The 22,908-nt window shown below is 41.9% G+C and overlaps 1 protein-coding gene across 1 annotated transcript in view; it reads left to right on the top strand.

The window, feature by feature from the left end:
* The first annotated feature begins 15,393 nt into the window (after positions 1–15,393).
* LOC148539214 (general transcription factor II-I repeat domain-containing protein 2-like) overlaps positions 15,394–22,908 on the top strand; it is a 43,647-nt gene continuing 36,132 nt past the window's right edge. Inside the window, exon 1 of the mRNA XM_088451732.1 lies at positions 15,394–15,490. Within this exon, the coding sequence (XP_088307858.1) occupies positions 15,394–15,490 (97 nt within the window). The remainder of the gene's footprint in view (positions 15,491–22,908) is intronic.

The raw sequence follows: 22,908 nt of genomic DNA on the forward strand, positions 1-22,908 counted from the left end.
ATTGAACTCTTTGGCGTGAATGCCAGACATTATGTTTGGAGGAAACCAGGCACCGCTCATCACCAGGCCAATATCAGCCCTACTGTCGAAGCCGGATAATTGGCTGAGACCAAATATTAAATTAATATCGGGCAACGCCATCTTGTGTCGTGCCTGACGACGCCATCTTGTGTCATCAGCACGAACCCATTGAGTACGATGCTATATTAGATTATTAGCGTCGTGCGACTGCTTTGCTCCCACATATTGTTAAAAGTCCTACCCTAAAACTATACCCACAGTAAATATTACATATAAAATATACAAGATGCACAGTTGCGCTGCACATCGAAGCACAGATAAGCATAAAACACATACACTCACAGAGCATACTAGTGACTTTACACAATAATCTCACTCTCACACATGCAATCTCTTATAAAAAGGTTCCCGAGCATTAATCTTAATATTAGAGGTTTTATTCGTAATCAATTATGTTGTGAAATAAATGTATTTGATATCTAAGGTTTAGTACATGGTAGACAAGTCATGTTTGGTACCATTCTGAATCACTGTTTATTTGCAGATCTCCGGTTCTATCAGCAAGGAGATCGCATCATACGTCTGCAAGTTATGAATTATATGAAATTAGTGGTTAGAATGTAAAATCTGTATGTAGTGTCATTTACTAGTTTAAATCAGTTCTTCGGCGGGAAAGATACACAAAGAGCTGTTGTAAGGCTGAACTATCACTGTACAAACTGACCTATGACCTGCATTGCACCAGAAGAACCAAGAACAAGAACCAATGGAATTATGCCAGCTCATTTCTATTGTATTGTCTACTCTCTGAAAAATATATATAGAGCCCTCTGTCCTATAGTCAGTCATCTTCTTCTTTCTTTCATTGACAGAGGTTTCAAGTTTGATGCCGGGAAATCTGGATCCAGAGCGATAGCGTATGTATTGGCTGTACCTTTGTATTTAATTGTCTTTGCGCTAATTGTGTTAGATCAAAGCGTGTAACTTTATTTTTATTGCAATAAGAACTTTTGTGCTTTGGAACCACAATATAAGTCTGGAGAGCAATTATTTCTGTTTAGAGATAAAGGGGTATTAATAGTTGGGAGCTCGTAGTTTGGAGGTCATGCTACTGAGAGATTGCAAAATAGTGTACGGATCTCGGTTCCACAACAAAGGGTGGAAGGCGCCATAAGCAGGAAAGAACGCACTGTGTTCGAAACCTGCACCATCTGGGGGTTGTGAAGCCGATATCCATTGTTACGTGATTTCAGGGAGTGCTGACTAGGACCTGGAGCAGGAGAGAAAAGTTTGTTTCTTTCTTTGTCTGTATGGGCGCTAGAGTGCGAGTCGCACAATAGCGTATACGTGTTTCCTGTATTGCTGCCACGTGTTCAAATGATCGTTCTGATAGTATTGTTGTATTGATAGCGTGATTACATTGTTTAAAACTTCTAAATCATACTGCCATATTAACAAAAAGTCTAGTTTCTGCACAGACGTGTGCTTGGAATGTAGATAGGGACTGTGTGTCAGACCTATAGGCGAGGTACTGTGTGTCGGACCTGAAAGACTCAGTAGGTGTTTGACGAGGCAGAAAGCTACTGAGTATATACACATAGCAGGTGTATTGCAGCAAGGACAGGGATTTTGTACCTTGAAGAAAACAAAGGGTTTTCGAAATTCGGCTGCCCATATTGGTCGCAGAGCCCATTGATCAGTTAGGTTCTCTGGACACTGCGTCTTGACTGCACAGTTGGGTAGACCGTGATTGTGACTTGGGTTGTAGTGGAGGAAATCACTGGAAAGGATAAGTGTTATTGGAACACTTAAATTCTAACAGGGGAGAGTACTCAAAAAAGGGTGAGCTACTGGACAAGGGCTGAAAGTTGTCTGAAAAGACAGTATAATTGTATAAAACATTATTTTGTTCCTCATTGTGCGCGCCGTCCATAACGTTTAGCGGGCCGGTTGTGCACAACGGGATAGGAGTGCGTGAACATAGCTCTATTGGAATCGTTCACCGGTCCACATTCGTTAGTAAGCTGTTTAGCGTTTTTCCAGATGGGTGCTAAGCAGACGCTGGGAATGGTTGACGATGCGCTGCTTTTGGAAGGGCCGACAGGTTCGGCAAGGCATATAATGTATACAAAGTATGGTGCGTATGCAACTGCATACTGTAATGTATGGGTTAAGATGACTGAGAAATGTGTGAAACCTTTTCCTAAAATTGGCAGTTTTAATGTGGAGGTGTTGAGTAATGTTAGAGATGGCATTTGTGTGGTGAAATCTCTAAAGAAACGTGTAAAGTATAATGATTGTTTGAAGTTATGGCAGCATGAGGGGAACATGTGGTTGAATGGTGTGCTCGCGCCGCTAAATAGCGTCGTGAGCACTATGCAAAAGGGTGTGCACGCGATGCAAAACACCGTTACGCACGCACCTCAAGGGAGCATGCACGTGGTGCTTGTTAGCATTGGGTGCGCGCCGCAAAATAGCGTACATGCGCCACAAGCTAGCGGTGCCAAGGGTATAGGTATTAGCGCATGCGCACTCCCGCCGCCCTATGCGGCTGAGGGTGATGGTACAGCCGATACCAAAAAGTATAAAAATGTAACAAGTAATTTGTACCCTATCCTGCGTAATCATAAGGAAAATATTGGTGTAGAGGATGAACCTGTTGAAATGTCAGCCATTGCATATGCAGTAAATCTGTTAGACAAAGCACTAAACCTAGAAAGGGAAGTGATCCAACCAGCTGTATCAGCAGAAGGGATCCCATCAGTTATACCAGCAGTAGAAATTGATGAAGGTAATACAGTGCGTAGTAGTAACAGATTGAACCCCCAAGGTACTAAGGTAAAAGTTCCCATAAGTAACCCTAAAAATAGCAAAGTGGTAGGTGTCCATCCTGTCTGGACAATAACTGTTCCCAATAGGAATCCAGATGCAAATGGTGTAGTACCCACAAGGGATGTAGCAATGCATTGTCCATGGACAAGAGCAGAGCTACATTCCATAATGACAATTTCCCGACCCTAGAAAAGAATTAGCTAAGTGACAAAAATTTGTAAAAGATTTAGGTAATGCTCATGAGCCAACTAAAAAAGATTGGCGAGTGGTATTGCGGGCATGTCTTCCATCCAATACAGACGTGAAAAAGTTTATCACGGATTGTGTATTGAATTGAGATAGTCCTTTAACCGATGAGAACAACCAAGGTAACATCACACGCATAGTCACCCAATTGGCCGTATATTTTCCAGTAGTAGTGAACTGGAGTAAAATTTTCACCATCAGGCAAAAGGATAGTGAGTCTGCAGCAGATTATTTTACCCGAGCACTGCTGACAATCACCCAATATACAGGCATAGAAAATATAAAAGACAACACACACCACAGGGAAGTAGCTGTCACTGTACTTATGGATGGTCTTAAAGACACTAAAGACCAGGGTTCAAACCTCTCAACCTAACTGGAGAGGAATTACTGTAGATGCCCTCAGGGAATCAGCTATAGAACACGATAAAAACATCCTCAGGAAGAAGGAAACGCAAAGTGAGAAGCTAATGGCTGTTAGCATTCAAGGTTTAGAAGGAATGTACACACAGCCTCAAAACTCATACCACATACAGGCACAAAACACATATTAACATACCCAGCCACAAACCTCATACCACACACAACCACAAACTCTCCACGCACAACAACCTATACAGCGACAACCAAGATGTTACACATGTAACTAGAGAGGACACATAAGTAGACACTGTCAAGAGAGAAATTGGGGGACAAATAATAAGAAAATACATAAGTTCACACCAAAAGGGTATCAGCAGAATGTAGGAAATCCTCAGCAGTCAGCACTTCACATAGTGGCCGTGAATGCTTTACTGGAGAATGATAGTCAGCTCTAGGGGTCAGGTCATACCTTTAGTCTACAGCCAGTCAGGTTAACTGAGAGTACTAGGGAAGAACCTACAATTACAGTAGATATAGCTGGTACTAAACACTCTTTTCTTGTAGACAGAGGGGCGACCAGATCCGTGTTAAATTCTACATCAAATTTACAGGTGACCAACAAAACAGTACCAGCAATGGGAGTAATGGGTAAAGTGCAGCATTATCCTTCAACCAAATCTGCAGAGGTTATTATCGGGCCACTGCAAACTAGGCATTCTTTTCTTCTGGTGGCAGGGGCCCCTACTATCCTACTCGGAAGGGATTTGTTATGTAAAATGGGATGTGTCATTTATTGTATCCCTGATGGTATATTCCTAGATATCCCAGAGAAGGTTGCGCACGAGGTAAGGGAGACACTCCACAAAGGATAATGCTTCACTCTATAGGTTTTGAACAAAGCCCATCCCAAGTAAAAGAGATGTTATCTCAAATACCGAGTTCACTTTGGACCAAGGATGGACAGGACACTGGATTGATGGCAAATGTATCTCCTGTAGTGGTAAATTTAAAAGGTGGTAGGAGATGTTGTTACAACAGGGGATTTTAGTCCGTACAGCTAGCCCAGCCAATAGTCCCATTTTTCCAGTAAAGAAGGATGGTGGAAGGGGCTATAGGTTAGTACAGGACCTTAGGGGTGTAAACAAAGTTGTTGAGAGCCAATTTCCTGTAGTGCCCAATCCAGCTGTCATCCTCATGCAAATTCCACCATCTGCAACCCATTTTACTGTCATTGACCTCTGTTCTGATTTCTTCTATGTCCCTCTTCACCCTGACTGTCAGTACCTATTTGCATTTACATACAGAGGAGTACAATACACATGTATAAGATTTCCCCAGGGCTTCAAAGATAGCCCTAGTATTTTCTCTCAAGCCTTACACGACTGTTTGCAATCTTTTCAACCAGGCAATGGATCTGTTCTAATTCAATATGTAGATGATTTATTGTTATGTTCTGATTCATTTATGTCATGTTTAAATGATACTAAACTGTTGTTACTTCATCTCTCACAGACAGGACACAAGGTTGCTAAGGACAAATTACAGCCATGCCAGACTAAGGTTAAATACTTGGGACTCTGGGCCTCATTCAGAGGCGGTCGGAGGATGCAAGCGGTCGCTCAGAAACTGGGCGGCCACTTGCATCCTGACCGCCCACCTTTGTTGCGGTCATTAGGCTGTGGGTTAACACCCACAGCTCTAACGACCGCTCGGGTGATGGTCGCGATGGTCAGAGACCTCTGAATAAGGTCCTCTGTCTAGCCCCAGGGACTATGACATTTGACAACCGACAGGATACAGGCCATACAGACCATGACACTGCCGCAGAGCCAACAGCAAATCCATACCTTCTTGGGCATGTGTGGATACTGCAGAACGTGGATCCTGGGTTTTTCTATTTTGGCCTTACCTTTGCAGGAATTGGTGTCATCGTCAAAACCTGACTGTGTCACACACACTGAGGAACAGAGCAGGCTTTCCTTAACCTTAAGGACAGTCTGACAAGAGCACCTGCATTGGGAAATAAAAAAGACACCCTGATTCAGAGCGAGCGCTCTGTCAGAGCGTCCGGCTCTGAATCAGGGCCTCTGTCCTGTAGTCAGTCATCTTCTTTCTTTTGTTGATGGATGCTTCACATTTGATGCTGGGAAATCTGGATCCAGAGCGCAAGCGTATGTATCGGCTGTACCTTTGTATTTAATTGTCTTTTGCGCTAATTGTGTTAGATCAAAGCATGTAACTTTCTTTTTATTGCAATAAGAATTTTTGTGCTTTGGAACCACAATATAAGTCTGGAAAGCAATTATTTCTATTTAGAGATAAAAGGGTATTAATACTACATTGAAGCATGGTGGTGGCAGCATCATGCTGTGGGGATGTTTTTCAGTGGCAGGAACTGGGAGACTAGTCAGGATAGAGGAAAGATGAATGCAGCAATGTACAGAGGCATCCTGGATGAAAACCTGCTCCAGAGCGCTCTTGACCTCAGACTGGGGTGATGGTTCATCTTTCAGCAGGACAACAACCCTAAGCACACAGCCAAGATATCAAAGGAGTGGCTTCAGGACAACTCTGTGAATGTCCTTGAGTGGAAATAAAAAGTATGGTGGTCGCTCACATCAGCTTAATGATATAACACAGGTTCTTGTAAAGGGCGGGGTTTACACTGAACCACAGGGAAAAAGGATATTCCCTCCAGCACACTGCAGCAATATCAACAAAAATACTTGAAACCTACATGATAATAGAAATTCAGAGGTATTAGTAGCATACATTTGCAAATATATGATTAAGCGCCGGGTCAATGACAAGGCTCCTCTATACCGCCGTCCCTAACATAAAGGGGTTCACGTCCGAGGCACAGGGCACCCCAAAAAAATCCAGCCAAGGACCAACCCCAGGGCATCACACGAAAAAGGGAAAAAAGGTGATAGTGAAGTGTAAAGTATAGATGTGTAAAGATAATCAATAAGTGTTAATATAATGAGAAAGAACTTAAATTACATAAATAATGAACAAATAAATAGAAAGGTGATGAAAAAGTATCTATGTGAATTAAGTGGTGATGCCCTGAAAAAGGCCCAGCCAGAGCAACTCCGGGGGCCCCACGCCCAAACGCTCACCCCAAAATAATTATTGCTACCTAATAGTAGCACCCACTCTGGGTCATATAATTACAAATTAATGTACTGCATAATAACAGCACATGTATAAGCCGAGAGCTGACTCACCTAGGATGTACCCTAGAAACCTTCAAATGGCACTATACGGACCAGCACAACCTCCCAATGCTGGCTCCCTTCATGTCTCTCAAAACTGCAAATAAAAAGCATGGTGGTCGCTCACATCAGCTTAATGATATAGCACAGGTTCTTGTAAAGGGCGGGGTTTACACTGAACCACAGGGAAAAAGGATATTCCCTCCAGCACACTGCAGCAATATCAAAAAAAATACATGAATCCTACATGATAATAGAAATTCAGAGGTATTAGTAGCATACATTTGCAAATATATGATTAAGCGCTGGGCCAACGTCAAGGCTCCTCTATACCGGCGTCCCTAACATTAATGTTAGGGACGCCGGTATAGATGAGCCTTGACGTATAGAGGAGCCTTGAGGTATATGCTACTAATACCTCTGAATTTCTATTATCATGTAGGATTCAAGTATTTTTGTTGATATTGCTGCAGTGTGCTTGAGGGAATATCCCTTTTTTTCTGTGGTTCAATGTCATTGAGTGGCCCAGCCAGAGCCCAGACTTGAATCTGATTGAACATCTCTGGAGAGATCTGAAAACGTCTGTGCACTGACGCTTCCCTTCCAACCTGATGGAGCTTGAGAGGTACTGCAAGAGGAATGGGCAAAACTGCCCAAGATAGGTGTGCCAAGCTTGTGGCATCATATTCAAAAAGACTTGAGGCTGTAATTGCTGCCAAAGGTGCAACAACAAAGTATTGAGGAAAGGCTGTGAATACTTATGTACATGTATGTACATGTGATTTCTTAGTTTTTTTTTTTTTTTATAAATTTGCAAAAATCTCCAAAAAAACTTTTTACACGTTGTCATTATGGGGTATTGTGTGTAGAATTTTGAGGACAAAAATGAATTTATTCCATTTTGGAATAAGGCTGTAACATAACAAAATGTGGAAAAAGTGAAGCGCTGTGAATACTTTCCGGATGCACTGTAGCTGTGTTGTTGGAGGGAATCAAGTATAATTATCATGGATGGAATTGTTCTTGTGACTTTAAGGTAGCTGCACTGCTGTTAGGTTTGCAAGGTGGATTCACCTGTGTTTAAAGTACAAAGCTGTTTTCTGTGTTTATCAGACAGCAGAGACACTAAAAATTACTATATCATAAAGAAGTAGCCAGAGAGAGTAACCTATTGCTGGAGATAAAAACATCAAGTACACTCCATTGGTTGAGCCGCATAAAATAATTTTACCTCCGCTTCAAGTTGGGTTTAATGAAGAATTTTGTGGATGCTCTGGATAATGAAGGCCAGGCTTTCAGTTATCTGAAGGAAAAGTTAATGAGGTAAAGCAAAGCTAAAAGGCACCATATTTGTTGACCCCAAATAAGGAAGTTGCTTACAAAAGAATATTTAATGCTACATATATGGAAATTGAGTCAGCTGCTTGGTCCTCCTTTAAGTCTGCTGTCCGTGGATTCTTAGGGGACAGAAAAGAGGCCAACTACGTGTCCATCGTGAATTAACTATTGGACAACTACAAGAATATGGGTGCTGCAACTCAGCGGAGGGCTCGCCGATGCACATCTGGTGGGATTGTCAAGTTTTACGCCCTTTCTGGGAGCAGGTTGTTTACCTTTTCAAGTCTATCATGGGCTGTGTGGTTCTCTCTGACCCTTCCTTTTGGCTCTTAAATTTGTACCCTGGCTGCTTGGCGACTTATTGAAAGTCCTTGCTTAAATTCCTCAACAGTGCGGCAAAGGCAGAGATTCTGGTTCATTGGAAGTCTATGGCCCTGCCCTCCTTGAAGGAATGGTTTACTAGGATAGAACTCTATGAGAATATGGAAGACCTTCGTTTAGAAGCTGAGAAATTTGGGGAAATTAGTGCAACTTGGTGCCCATGGTTGGAGCTTAAATTGTCTGAAGCCTATAAAAAGGTGATTGCTTGAATTCAAGATACTGTTGATGCAGTAATACCTGCCCTCCCCCTCCACTTTCCTCCATGCCCCCCTCCACCAGTTTCTTGTCTTGTCATGCCTTTTTTTTCCGGTTAGTATTTTGCTGGGGCTATTACTGGTTCATAGATGTACCTGTTATATTGATTTATTTATATATGTATGTAAAATCATTATTGGGGTATGATTGTGCTATTTCTCTTTGGCCCCTTGTTCAAACATTGCTGCTTGTCTGTTTAAAATTAATAAACATATATTTTTTGAATATGGGTTATAAAATGTCACTTAAAAAAATTCACTTTTTACATTCCAATCTAGACTATTTCCCTGACAAGTGATACACAGGGGGAACGTTTTCACTAAGACATTCTGACAATGGAGCATTGCTACCAAGGACACTGGTACCCTACAATGCTAAGGGACTACTGCTGGTTCCTTTTTAGAGAGAACAATGAGACATCTAAAGCAAAGTAACTTTACATTTTATATTTTATTAGCAATTACATTACGGCTATTTTGAATTGTTAAGAATTTCTGTTGTTTTTAAGTATTTCTGTAGTTTTATTAGTTTGTTATAAATGAATACGATGAGAATATATAAATTCTATAGAGATTAATTAAAATTTTCACTTACAGTATCTTTTTCAGATATAGCTATTATCACTTTTGTTATTTGTGTGTATCTAATAAATATGACATGATTGAGAAAATCAGATTTTCCTACTGAATTCAGTATCCCTAGCTTAGGTGAGAACATATACTTTATTCACATGCCGAATGCAGAGAATACTTTACATTTTGTTGAGTAGTGTATTTAATTTGGTTAGGGTAAGAATTATTAAAGAAATATTGTTATAGTAATTTTGTTGGGATACAAAATGTTATTGTAACTGCATTGAAAAGTGAAGACTGTGAGTCTAGGTCTTTATAATCGCTAGTCCTTAAAGGCCCTGTCTGACCTCTTGCATTGTAATAAAATAAAATCTATTGTTTACTCTGTTGTCAAATTAATGAGTCTAAGGCCAGGTAGACACTAGAGCGATATCGGCACAAATTGTAATTTTAAGGCAAATTGGAACAACATATGGTGTGGATCGCGCAGTGTGTACTCTCAATTTCGCGCTCCCATGCATCGTATATGACATCTTATAGATATTGTAAAGATATTGAGAACGATGTGGTGCCCATCATGTAGCGTGTGCAGCCAACTGGATGACCAGGCTATATGTCGTTCTGATTTGGCCTCTGAAGACTTGTGATTAGCCAGTGATCTTAAAGACTGTTCTAGTGTGTACAGGAGCAATGATAAATCATATACGATCAAATGACATGTTAAATCCCTTCCGTCATTTGAAGGATTGCACAGAGTGTATGCTCAATTTTGTTTGTTCTGAGATGAAAGAAAATTGGAACGACCATTGCGTTGTTTTGGCATCAATCTGATGTGTACCCAGCATAAGTTGTGCAACGGTTGGCTTCTCCGTATTGTAATCTCCTAAGAAGTAATCCGCTTCCACCAAGAAGAAACTGAACCGCGATTAAGTGAGTATACCTAGCCTCAGGGCCAGACCAAGACAAGTGTTTTTGGTAAGCAAATATAGATTTTGCCATCCCTAAGTGAAATGCTGTAAACTATATAATACACTGATAAAGTTAAAGCACTATGTATAAAAATCGCAGCACTGCCGCTATTATTAACGGTCTGTATCTCAACAGATATTTTCATTCCCCGCTATGTAACTTGCAGGGACACACTGGATCTGGCTAGCCACCCCCCTGCTACCACCCAGGAACGCCCACTGAAATTGCCCCTCTGTGCATCCAAATTTGTTCTGTGTTCCCCAGAGGAACTGTGCATTCATGAGTCAGCAGTTCTGTGCATTCATGAGTCACCGGGAAAATGGTCACCACCAGGTAAGTATAAAGACTATAATGGATGCAGGGTGTGCGGTGTGGGCCTCCTGAACCTAGGGGCCCGTGTGCACCACACACCCTGCACCCTTTATAGATACGCCCCTGGACAGAAACCCTCATGAGTGTGGGAATATGTGTGTACAGGTAGCAGTGGTATGACAGAGTGTATGTACACACCAGCAGATGCCCTGGGACAACAAACAGCCCAGTACTTAACCAGTGGAGTGGTTTATTTAGTGGTAATTTGAATGTGCAGCTAGTATAAAGATGTAAAAACTGCGCTAGGTATAAGTAAAAGTATTACATGAAATGGAATGGATTTGAATAAAAAACAAATTGATTTAATGAATGACAATCATATCTAAGTAAACAATTGGCAAAAAATATATAATAAGAACATTGTTAATAAATAGTATCTAGTATATGATGTGCAATGGGACAATTGGCTGGAATGAGAAAGGGGAAGAACACCTGTTCCTAGTGTAGCCTCTTGGGATACTTAATTTTGGTGAATAAGTGTCACTTTGATGTATGGATACAGTCTCGTATAATTACCACTGTGGTCCAAATATGGGGATCTTTAGCGGAAAATTCCTGCACGCTGGTGGTCCTAGATGGAAATGAACCTTCTTGTGGAAGTAAAGCGGTTGAGATGGTGACAAATGTCCACTGTAGTAGTATCCAGTTGTAATAAATTAATCCAGGGCTTGTTCCAGGTGCTTCCACAGTATGCGCAGTCCCAATGCAGTAAAGGAACAAGTACAGTTGCTTCCTATATTTGAATATACAGACTTGTTCTCACACTTATGCATGTACAGACTTGTTCCATAGAGCAAAGCTTGAGCGGAGCATACAGGTCACCAGTCAGTGACTTATGTTGGTAGCAGTGCAGGATGCAACCTGGATCAGCATCTATAAGAGGGTTGGGAAGGCAATAGTCACAAGGTCTTCTAAGAGCCAAGTAGAAGATGTCTGTCTTCCACTGTGGAACTTTAACACAGTGACAAGATGGCACCGTGCATGCACAGAACTACAAACGTTGGTCATCTTAATAAGGGATTGAGGTCTCCCTGGAGGAACCAATATGGAGTATACACAGTAGTGCTCTCCAGCTACAACACCTCCTTTGCTACAAGCTTCTCCATGTTACACAAACAGTTACTTAAAGCTTTCTCATAGCGACCTGTAAAAAACTTAGGGAAGACAAGCAAAAGAAAAGTCAACATTTCAAGTGAGTTTAGTCTGCTTTTCTTGGAATTAGCATCTCCTCTCACTGACTGCATGGACTATGTCAACTGTCTCTTTACTCATAGACTCACAACTGTTGTTACTTTTACGGTTGGCAATGCCTTCCACACTCAATTTACGTAAAGTACCTTTGCCTACTTTAGACTTCCACTCACACCAGTCTTGATTTTGGTTTCTGGGTGTCTTGGGGTTTACAGAACACGATATTTTCAAATTTTTCATCTTATCTCTTTGGTGGTTTTCCAGGATTTAATCTTACAGAATATCTTTTCTGTGGTTAAATGGCCATGTTGGTAGTTTCTGGTATAAACATATCTCCAGCTGCTGGCATATCCAATGACACATGCTTGCTCTGCATTTCAAATTCCATCTTATCTATAATTTGTGCTGTCTCCTTACTTATGACATCTATAGACTTGACAAGCTTTCTGGCACTTGGCTTCCATAATCTGTAGCCTTTACTTTCTTGGTAATAGCCAAACATGATACACTTCATGGATTTTGAATCCAGTTTGCATCTTCTTTCATTTGGTATGTGTACGTAGGCAGTAGTTCTAATGCACTTTCCTGTGGCAAAATGAACTATGTGGACCCTTTGCTCTAAGACACTGATGGCTATAAGATTTGTTCCCATCTCTGGTACATAAAGCATGATTTAGATTTCTGTCCTAATTTTTAATCGGGCTTTAATTGTTCTGACTTTTGTAGCTATAAACACATAACTTCCAATTCCTTTGATTGTAATAGGTTCACATGCAGTTAACTTGGTGAATCACTCTTCATTGCAGCTGAAATGCCTGGTGGCACTTGAATCAGTATACCAATAATCCTTTCCATGGCAATCTGTGACACTCAGGGCGGATTCATCTTTACTGTTGCATTTCTTAGTCTGCATAGCATTCACATTTTTCTGCTTACATTCACATGCTTTATGAACTATCTTGTGACATATATAACACTTGTACATACATTTTTTGAGATTCTCACTCTTTAAAGGAATTCAATTGTTTTTTTGGGGAGCACGACAGAGCAATTCGATTGTTGCTTCAATTGGGTATGAGTGCCGTGGGCACTGAAATTTCTGCTCACAGCCTTCCGAGGCTGTCCTAGCCAGGACTTCAGATGGGTTTAGTCACTTTACACAACTAAACCCAGTGCTTTTGGGTACAAACAGCGCGATAATTACAGGGTGCGCAAAACAATTGCATTTCTCCAGATGCCCATTAATTGTCGCCACCTAAAAAAACTATTGAATTATCCCCTTAGTGTGTATTGTAGTTCTCTCAGCATTCAACTCACTTGGCAAAGGTTCTTGAAACTGCAGTAGCTTTGCTCTGAATGCATGCATGGTTAACGTGTTTGCTTCCAACGCTATCACTAGAAAGTCAAACTTAAGCATTAAGCTTTGTAGATGACTGTAGTGATCTCTTCATCTACTTGCACTCCTATAGACATTGGCGTATCTATAATGCAGTGATTCCCAACCTCGGTCCTCAAGGCACACCAACAGTCCTGGTATTAGTGATATCCATACTTAAGCACAGATGGTTCAATCAAAGTAACTGAGGTATTAATTAAGTTACATGTGCTTAAGTATGGCTATCCTTAAAACCTGGACTGTTAGTGTGCCTTGAGGACTGTGGTTGGGAATCCCTGCTATAATGGATGCAGGGTGCACGGTGCACATGGTCCAGGGGGGCCCACACAGCACACCCTTGCTTAATACTTACCACTCTAGAGTCCTGCCATTTCCTGGAGTTTTTTGCATGCGCAGCAAAGGTGTCCCCATGTACCAAGGCATGGGCACCATGTTTCCAGAGAGCTGTGCAGTAGAGTTGTCCCCAGTATTATGGCATGGATGTTACTGGAGACCTGTGCATGCACCTAGCAGGTGCACAGTAAGGTGCAGTCATTACTCACTGACACATTTTAAAAGCTCCACAGATGGAGCTAATTATTTCACTTGTGATTCTGTGAGGAGACCTGGAAAACATGCACTGTTTGGGGTCCTGGGGTCTTGAGGACCGAGTTTGAGAACCTGTGTACTATATGATAGAGCACACAGGTTCTCTATCATAACTGTTTAAAAAACCTTTATATTAAAGGGACACTCATAGAAGAAGTGGTCCATGGTCTCCTCCTCCCCTTGACACTCCTCCCATGGGCAACCATGATAATCGGCACTTCTACACATGAGATTCCCTCTCACATAAAGCCTTCCATGGAAGGAGAGCCAGGCAATGTCTCTAAACTTCAGGGGGATCCTCTAAGAATTAATTAAAATCAGCCCCTCTCAACACATCGCACTTGGGCAGTTTATTAGTGACAGCGGAACATGAAAGTAGGCCCGCAGAATGGTCAACCCCAACTCCATCCTGGTTGAGTTTCTTACTTCACCCACCTCCAGTCCCCACCGTCCCATCACTTTTAGGCACAGGATCGCGTAGATTGGGAGGTATCCACACCGAACTTGAAGAGTCTTGGCTTGACCTCCCTCCATCCAAGACTCCACACCCATTCTCTCAAACCGTCTACCTATCGAGGAGGAGCCTCTAAAAAAGACTCCCAAGGTTGAGTTTCATAAAGGCTGTTACAAAAAAAACAAAACACAGGGTTGACCAAACTCATGCCCCCCTCTTCCCTCGATCTGTATGCAATGCCAAATATTTACTATATTCATCCTGTTTCCCCTCAACATCAGGAAAAACAGTGAATTTAGGCTGTCACTGTCATGTTTGGATTTGTCTGTGGGTCCGGACTTGAGTCTGTGGTAGGAGTGGATTCTGGAGTGGATGTCTGGAAACTGGTTGGTCTGGTGTAGTTTCTGCTCATAGCGGGGGTGATGTACTAAGCCTTGGAGAGAGACAAAGTGGAGAGAGATAAAGTACCAACAAATCAGCTCCTAACTGACATTTTACAGGCTGTATTTGAAAAGTGACAGTTAGGGACTGATTGGTTGGTACTTTATTGCTCTTTACTTTATCTCTCTTCAAGGCTTAGTACATCTACCCCACTACCTGGTTGGAATTGGTTAGAGTATAACCGGAAGGTGAATTACGGCTGCTGATGAGTAAGGATGCTGGAAGTGCAGCCAGGATAGCACTGGACTGTACTGGATGCTGAAGTACAGGAATGGAATTGGAATGCGACCAGATAGCTGGATCACCGGGGTGGAACAGATGGTGCTGGCTATCGGACTGGAACATATGGTACTGGTTGTCGGACTGGAACTGATGGTACTGGTTGTCGTACTGGAACTGATGGTATTGGTTGTCGAAATTGAACCGATGGTACAGGACATCGGACTAGAGATGATGGTACAGGATCCCCGGGATGGAACCGGATACTAGAGCCAGGGGTGCAGGAAGATGGGAATTTGCACAGGAGTCGCTGAGTAGGATATTATATACGCAGGAGCTCTCTAATGCTTTTACAGCTGGGCTGAATACAACATTTTACTGGCAAGTGCTGTGTGCAGGGATAATCTTTATATACCCCTGGCTTGTCAGGGATTGGCTGCAGGCATCATGTGAAAGCATACAGGTCTCTTGTTGGTGGAGATCCAGTCACCTGATCCATACTGTCATGGATGCGCCCAGCAGCCAGCTCTGGAGGGAATGTTGCACGGGAAAGCTGGGAAGACTGTAGAAGGTGAGAAGAAGCTGCAGCGGGAAGGAGTCTGTCACGGAGCCGGATCATGGAGCAGGGAACCAGGTAAGTGACCAGGCGACTGTATCAAATAGTGAGGTTTGAGACAGGGGCTAAATTACACATTTAGTAACAGAAATTTTTTTTTGTTTATTAAGTATTGCTAAACGTGTAATTTAGCCCCAGAGACCCAAAACTGATGTTGACTGATTTTGATAAATTTTAAAATGATTAAAATCCATCTTTAGTAAATATACCCCTTAGGGCCGTATTCTATTTGAGACGAATATTTATCGCCGATGATGTCATTTTCACCTGTTTCAATTATCCCCGTATTCAATTTCAAAGACTTTTTGCCGATGCGAAAAGTCTTTGTTAAAAAACGGGGATACATTTTCACCATGTAATACATTGCGAAAAAAAGGTCAGAATTGTGGTTTAGCGGTGCAGAATAAAAAAAAAAAAGCTTGCAGCCTTTTTAATGTCCCCTAAAAGTCATCTGTGTTAAAAAAAAAAAATCCTCAGGGCACCCCAAAAAATTGACTTTAATTTTGGGGGTGAAAAAAAAAAAATAGGGGAATAAAGTTTTAAACTAGCGAAATTGATTCGGGGGGGGGTCCCCATATATGCCGCAGGTGTATTTTTGAAGAATTTTCAAAATTCACTTTAGGGACTTAAAAATATGCTTGCACCGATTTTCATGTACCAAAAATTTGATAAAAGTAGTTTAAAAAAAAAAACTAAGTGCCATACTTCACCCCCTTCTTCCCAGGCGCATTTATGCACCTGCCGCGGCTATTTAAAAACCCTGATTACCTTCAGCAGGCAAAAACGGGGTTACCCATAGTGATCCCCATGTCTAGACATCTTTAGGGGGGTGCCAGGAACATTTCCCGGAAATTCCCTGGATATCTCTATTCTTACCTTTCCGTCGGGTCCCGTTTTCGCCGGATCCTAATTGAATACTGGGATAAAGCGGGCACGCCCCCGATACTTTGATGGTGAAAAGTCCGACCTCTGACTTTTCGCCATCAACTTGAATATGGCCCTTAGTGTGCATACCGTATCTTACTGGTGGAGATGTGGACTATTAAATCAATGATGCATTGAGTGTGTGGGGCTAATATTACTAATATTTTTAGTGCTATTATTTTATTTGGGGGTAGGGGGGGTAAGGTGCGCTCTTCCTGCTAGTAGTGGTGATGGTGATGACTTGTGTGTGTTTGTGAGTGGTGTTAATTAGAATGTTTCTTCTGGTGGTGTTTTGGGAGTGAGGAGGGTGTGATTGGGTATGGAGTGTAGTTTGGAGTAATGTGAAAAGGGGAATGGAATAGGATCAAAATGAGGCCAGCGAGACACAGTAATTTGGGGCAAAATCCTTTATTGAGTAGTCACAATACTGCTCTGTTAAGATCCCGGGCAGGTGGGTGGGGTTCAGTGATGAGTGGTGATGAGACTGGGGAGGTAGGTGGACCCTTTTAGGGGGCTCCTTCCCGTGCGGTTCAGTGACCTTGCACGTCACCTCTGCTGGACCTATGGTCGACAGTCTAGGAAGTCTCGGGGGGTGGGGGGATTTGCAGAGTGGGTTGGAACACCTGTGCGGCGTCCCGCGTGTTGGCAGTACTTACCTACCGGTAGGTTTTTTGTTATGGTGATGTAGGTCGACGTTGCGGCCGTTGCAGATAGGTTGGAAGCTGCAGGTTTGTTGGTGAGCTGGATCAGCGTGTTGCTGGTGTGCTGCAGGTGCACGGCTGTTCTGATTGGTCTGCGGAGGTCAGCTACCGGAGTATGCAGCTGAAGTTGGCTCTTGGTCGTGCCGCTGGTGGTGCGGAGCCAGAGGTGTGGATAGGTGAGCCGCTGGGAGGCTGGGTTGCAGCGTGTGTGCTGGGACCACCCCTGAGGGGTGGTCTGCCCGGGAGACTTTCAAAAAAAGCCAGGGAGGAGGGGGGATGTGGAAAGTGTGACCAGGATGGAGCTGGTCACTGGCGATGTTGGCTGGGCGGACTTGCGGCCGGATGTGCGGGATGCTTTTATCACTGACGGTCCCTCGTGGAAATGGGAATCGACGGTGGAGACACCCCTGGCCAGGAGTGAGTTGTTGAGCATGCCTGGGAGCAGGGGGGAGAGAGGCTGGTCCGGGGTGGAGCCGATCACTGGAGGTGTGAGCGGTGCGGACCAGCAGGTGGGTGGGCTGAGAGCTTTCTGCACTGGTGGTCCCTGGTGGGGATGGGGATCTTTAGTGGAGGTCAGCCTGGATCGGTGTCGGGTTTGAAGTGAGGGTCTCCAACGCGTTTTGGCACAGGTGCCTTCTTCAAGGAGGTGAATGGGTGCTGGCTGGAACTGCAAAGACACTGTGGGGCTGGAGTTGCAGAAACACAGGGAATGGGGGTCTGTCTTCTTTATGTAGGTGAAAAGGAATGGCACTAATGCCTCAGATGGATGAAGAATATATACAGTATGTGTCCCAATCAAGGATAAAGCAGAGAACAAAATTTATTTAAAACATGTATAAATATATTCCATAAAATCAAGATGACATAAATAATGGAGTAACCAGAAAACAGCTTCTCACCATTAGACAAGGCTGCTGTGGGCTTGAAGCAAGCAAAGCAAAATCCAAGAAGTCCCGGGCAATGAAGCTCGGCACCACCGCAGAGAATGTTAAATGTTCTGGCTTGCTGGCAGTCACAGGTTTACTTGTAGCATGTAGTCCATAACACGTTTCAAATTCTTCTTCAGATGTGGATAACATGCTGTTCAGATTGTGGTGATATTTATACCCCCAGAAGTGATCTAATTGGGTACTCACAATTAATATTCAAATGTATTCAAAATTATTCAAAATCAATTTTCGCAGTCACCTAGACTGGAAGTGACACTTGTGGCCCACGTCTATAATTCCGGCCACCTGAAGTGACTCAGGCGCTATGCCCAAACGTCACCTCCAATTACAAGGAAAACCGGGAGCGGTGTAGCAAGCACCAAATCTCCCTAAGATCATCAGCGGAAGTGACATAGGCACTACACTGCCTCCGTTCACAGTTTAATTTTGGAAGTGGCGTCAAACATATTAAAGATGCTCACTTCCTTTTACTGCAGTATTATTAATGGAAGTGATGCATGTGTGTCACTGCATGTCCACTTCTGGAAATTATGTCTCTGGTTCACATTTAGTCACTTCCAGTCTAAATAGTGCACAATAAAATAAAATACAGGTACATCATATTATATATTCAATCTTTCATATAATATACAATAAAAATACATCATTTCAAATTATATAAAGAGATATAAAATGCATATAAATACATGAAATAAAATAGTTCCCATGTATGTTTCAGGAGCATAATTTTATTGACTCCAGTGGGTTTTTTCCTATCAACAAAGCTATACCGTACTTTGTATTCCGGTAAAGTCCATCCCTCAAATTTGATAGGAGTACTCCCCAATCGGTAAGTTCCAATCCTCATTGTTGAAATGTAATAAAATAAAATAAAGTTCAAAAAGAGAAAAAGAAAAAGTTAGATATTTATCCAAAGGTAATATATAATATGTTTTACATACACGATACACTGATATTTATAGAGTAATCTAAGAACCATTTCAGTTCAAAGTCTAAGTTTAGACCAGTTGGTGCTAATGTATCAATTGTGTATATCCACTTCATCTCGCACTGCGCCAACTTTTTTTCTAAGTCTCTCCTTCTCCAATTATCTTTAACACATTGGATACCAAGAAATCGTTTAATCTTTTTTTCACACTTATAATGCTGTTTAGCAAAATGGTCTGATACAGAATGTGTTGAAAGGCCTTTTCTTATATTATATATGTGTTCAGACATTCTTGTATTTAGATTTCTAGAGGTCTTTGTTCTCTGCAAAAAAATGTTAATAAATTTTGTTCTCTGCTTTATCCTTGATTGGGATACATACTGTATATATTCTTCATCCATCTGAGGCATTAGCGCCATTCCTTTACACCTACATAATTTTATTTTCTTTACTAGTCTAAGTTGGTGTTTCCTTCAATAAGGTGTTTTAGGAGGCTGCTTATATCCAGTTTTGCACAAAAGTATTGATTGCCCTTAATATTTTTGTGGTCTGTCTTCTTTGTCAGTCCATGGCCCCACAATCTCTGATGGCAGCTCTGCCTGCATGCAAAATAAATAAATGTAATTGCACCTCTTGCATTGCAACATTGTTCTTTCAGGTGTAAATTTACTAGTTTTTTTTTTAGCTTTGCTCCCATAACATATATTTTCTTTTGAAAAACGAAGAATAGCCCAGCGCAAACTCCTTATTGGGGAAAACATTTTTGAAATGGCGCAATGCAAAAATTCAACTGTCACTTCCTGATATACAACTATCCAATCCTGAAATGGAACAGTCTTCGGATCTGAATCCTATAGCTTCCACTTTTGCTCAGTGTATACTCCAATAATTCTCACTTTCTCCGACTTCATAAATAGTGGTCGGTCCTTCTGTCACTTTTATGCTGTACTTCTTATTCCTCCAACATATATATAGAAAGGAAAAAAAGTATGCAATAGTGTAATACAGCTTTATTTTTGTGACAAAGTTAAAAACAGAAGTGAGGCAGCGTACCAGAAATTAGGGTGTTAAATAACACCATCAAGCATATCGGACATAAGTAAGGTGCCTCCCGGGAACAATTAGTCCAGCCTGGAACAGCTGCCCTCCCCTATTGCATACTTCTGTTTCCCCTTTCTATATATATATGTTGGAGGAATAAGAAATACAGCATAAAAGTGACAGAAGGACCGACCTCTATTTATAAAGTCGGAAAAGGTGACATTTATTGGAGTATATACTGGTGCAAAAGTAGATAATAATGGCTATTGCAATGAAACATTAACATTTTCACATTGATAATACAATGACTTATCATCATGATTTACTATTAATTTATTAGCAAAATATACAGAGAGATAGGAGATACTGATCACTGTGGAGGCCTCAGTTCACCTTCAGACAACATGCCATGGAACCCAGAGCATGAACAGAACTGAAAGCTCGGTATCAGCTTCCAGTTCAACTTTTTGAAATGAGTAATTTTAGAGGGCAGGGCAATAGCCCCAATCTTTTAAAAAAGTTTCAGGATAGAAAAACCGTGTAGATAGTCATAATATATAATGCTGCAGCTTCAAGGTGGTTTTGCCTTTTAAATCTGCAGCCGAACAGCGCCGCCATCAGAAATTGTGAGACCCAGAACAGATGGAACAGGCAGGGCCCACCTCCCTATATGACCCTTTGGACACAAAGGTCTAATGGGCCCCGGTGCCCAGAGCAAGCACATGCTATGATGCCTTTTCCCACCCCATTTTCAGTCAATGGTGCGTACTCTGCATGAGTATACAGCTCAGTGCACGTGCATGAGTTAGCATTGAAATCACTTTGCGATCACTCATGCAGAATACAATCCATCACAAAGTGAGTGACAGGCTATGAGCATTTGGGGGTGGTGACAGGGGAGTGGTTGGAGAAACACAGACGTGCCTGTCTGTTTGAACGCCATTGCATTGGTAAATTAGCCACTGAGAAGGCGTACTCACTGCATACAACAAGACTTGCAGTTTCTGTGGCAGGTCAGACCTCCTGTAAATGTGCGTGAGGGGCCGATGTTACTTGATGTTACTAATGTACAGTATACGCAGGATTGCAAGGTATTACAGATGTGAGATAGCGGTAGTGGCCATCTCTATGCTGGCTGTGCGACGGCTTTGCAATTGCATTCATTAGCATATTTTCGCAGTAGACATCCGTGGTAATCGCAGCTGTGATCGCAATAGCATTCCATGCTGAATTAGGCCCTAAGTTATGGATGTAAAACAGATAACAGCAATTTATTAAAATACGAAAGTAATTTAAGAGTAAAAATGCACATAAAAGTAGCACCAGAAAAATGGTATATCACCTTGATGAAGTCCAATTGGGCGAAATGCATTGGGGGTTCCCAGACCATCCATCCTACCTCCATTTTAAAGTGAAGATATTTCTTTGGTGCTACTTTTATGTGCTTTTTTTTACTCTTGGATTACTTTCGTATTTTAATAAATTGCTGTTATCTGTTTTACATCCATAACTCTTTGTATATATATACAGTATATATATATAATATAGTAAAATAAAAAAATTAGTTTTATGCTCTGTACTCAGCATCTTATTTTACATCACCAATACTGGATGCCCTCCATGTAAAATGCATAAACCAGTAAGGATTTTTGACGAACGTTGCATAAACCGAAACGTCGAAATTTATATAAGTTAAAAGAGGGGGTAGATTGAGGTTTTTGAGGGTAGGCGCTAGTCACATCAAACAGCACATGCGACACCCCCACAACTCTGGTCACTCCCCCATGTTGGTCACACACCTGCAAAGACACACAATAGGTCTTCCTAAATTTCAGCTCCAGGCCCATGTGGACCTTAATCTGACACTGAGCATGGGTGAACAATATGTCCCTTGTTTTGCCCACAAAATCAACTTGGTGGTTAAGAATATTTTTTTAAATAAAAAGGGGCTTGCAGGAGATGCTATCTGTGGCCATAAACATTTCTGTCCATTTTTGACATTCAGCAACCACATGTCAAAGATTGCAGCAGTTGTGGCAGTTCAACTTCCAACATGGCACATCAGGAAACAAATGTTTGTATTATTCAAGAGGCCTGAGAGAGTTGGAGTATGTATGTAGTTGAAGGCAGGGAAAGGAAGGTTTGATTAGTAGTAAGTGTAATGACATTTTTGTTTCTGAAGCAAATTTATGAGGGAGGAAGGGAAGGGAGCTGGGGGGGCATTTACAAAAAATACAAAAAAATATTTAAATCATTCACATCAGTCCTTGCCCCAGAAGAATCCTTGAGCGCTATGCCTGCTGCTGAAAGTCCATCTTCATCCCAGAAGGGAGGGGCCGATGTTACTTGATGTTACTAATGTACAGTATACGCAGGATTGCAAGGTATTACAGATGTGAGATAGCGGTAGTGGCCATCTCTATGCTGGCTGTGCGACGGCTTTGCAATTGCATTCATTAGCATATTTTCGCAGTAGACATCCGTGGTAATCGCAGCTGTGATCGCAATAGCATTCCATGCTGAATTAGGCCCTAAGTTATGGATGTAAAACAGATAACAGCAATTTATTGCCCCAGAAGAATCCTTGAGCGCTATGCCTGCTGCTGGAAGTCCATCTTCATCCCAGAAGGGGACCATGAAAACTTCTAGTAGTAGTTTAAAAAAAACAATTGACTGTTAAACAATCCTTTGCAAGGGGGAGCAAGTATGACAGCAGTCATCCATTTGCACAGCAGATCACTGATGCCATAATAGCTATGCTGGTATTAGATGTGCATCCAATATCAACCAATAAGCAGTGGGTTTTAGACAGTTAATTGAGGTCCTGTGTCCCCACTACCAAATCCTATCTAGATTCCACTTCACTAGAAAAGCAATTCCCAACCTGTACAG

The sequence above is a fragment of the Taudactylus pleione genome, unplaced genomic scaffold, assembly GCF_031769625.1.
Source record: "Taudactylus pleione unplaced genomic scaffold, aTauple2 ptg000026l, whole genome shotgun sequence".
Taxonomy (NCBI): domain Eukaryota; kingdom Metazoa; phylum Chordata; class Amphibia; order Anura; family Myobatrachidae; genus Taudactylus; species Taudactylus pleione.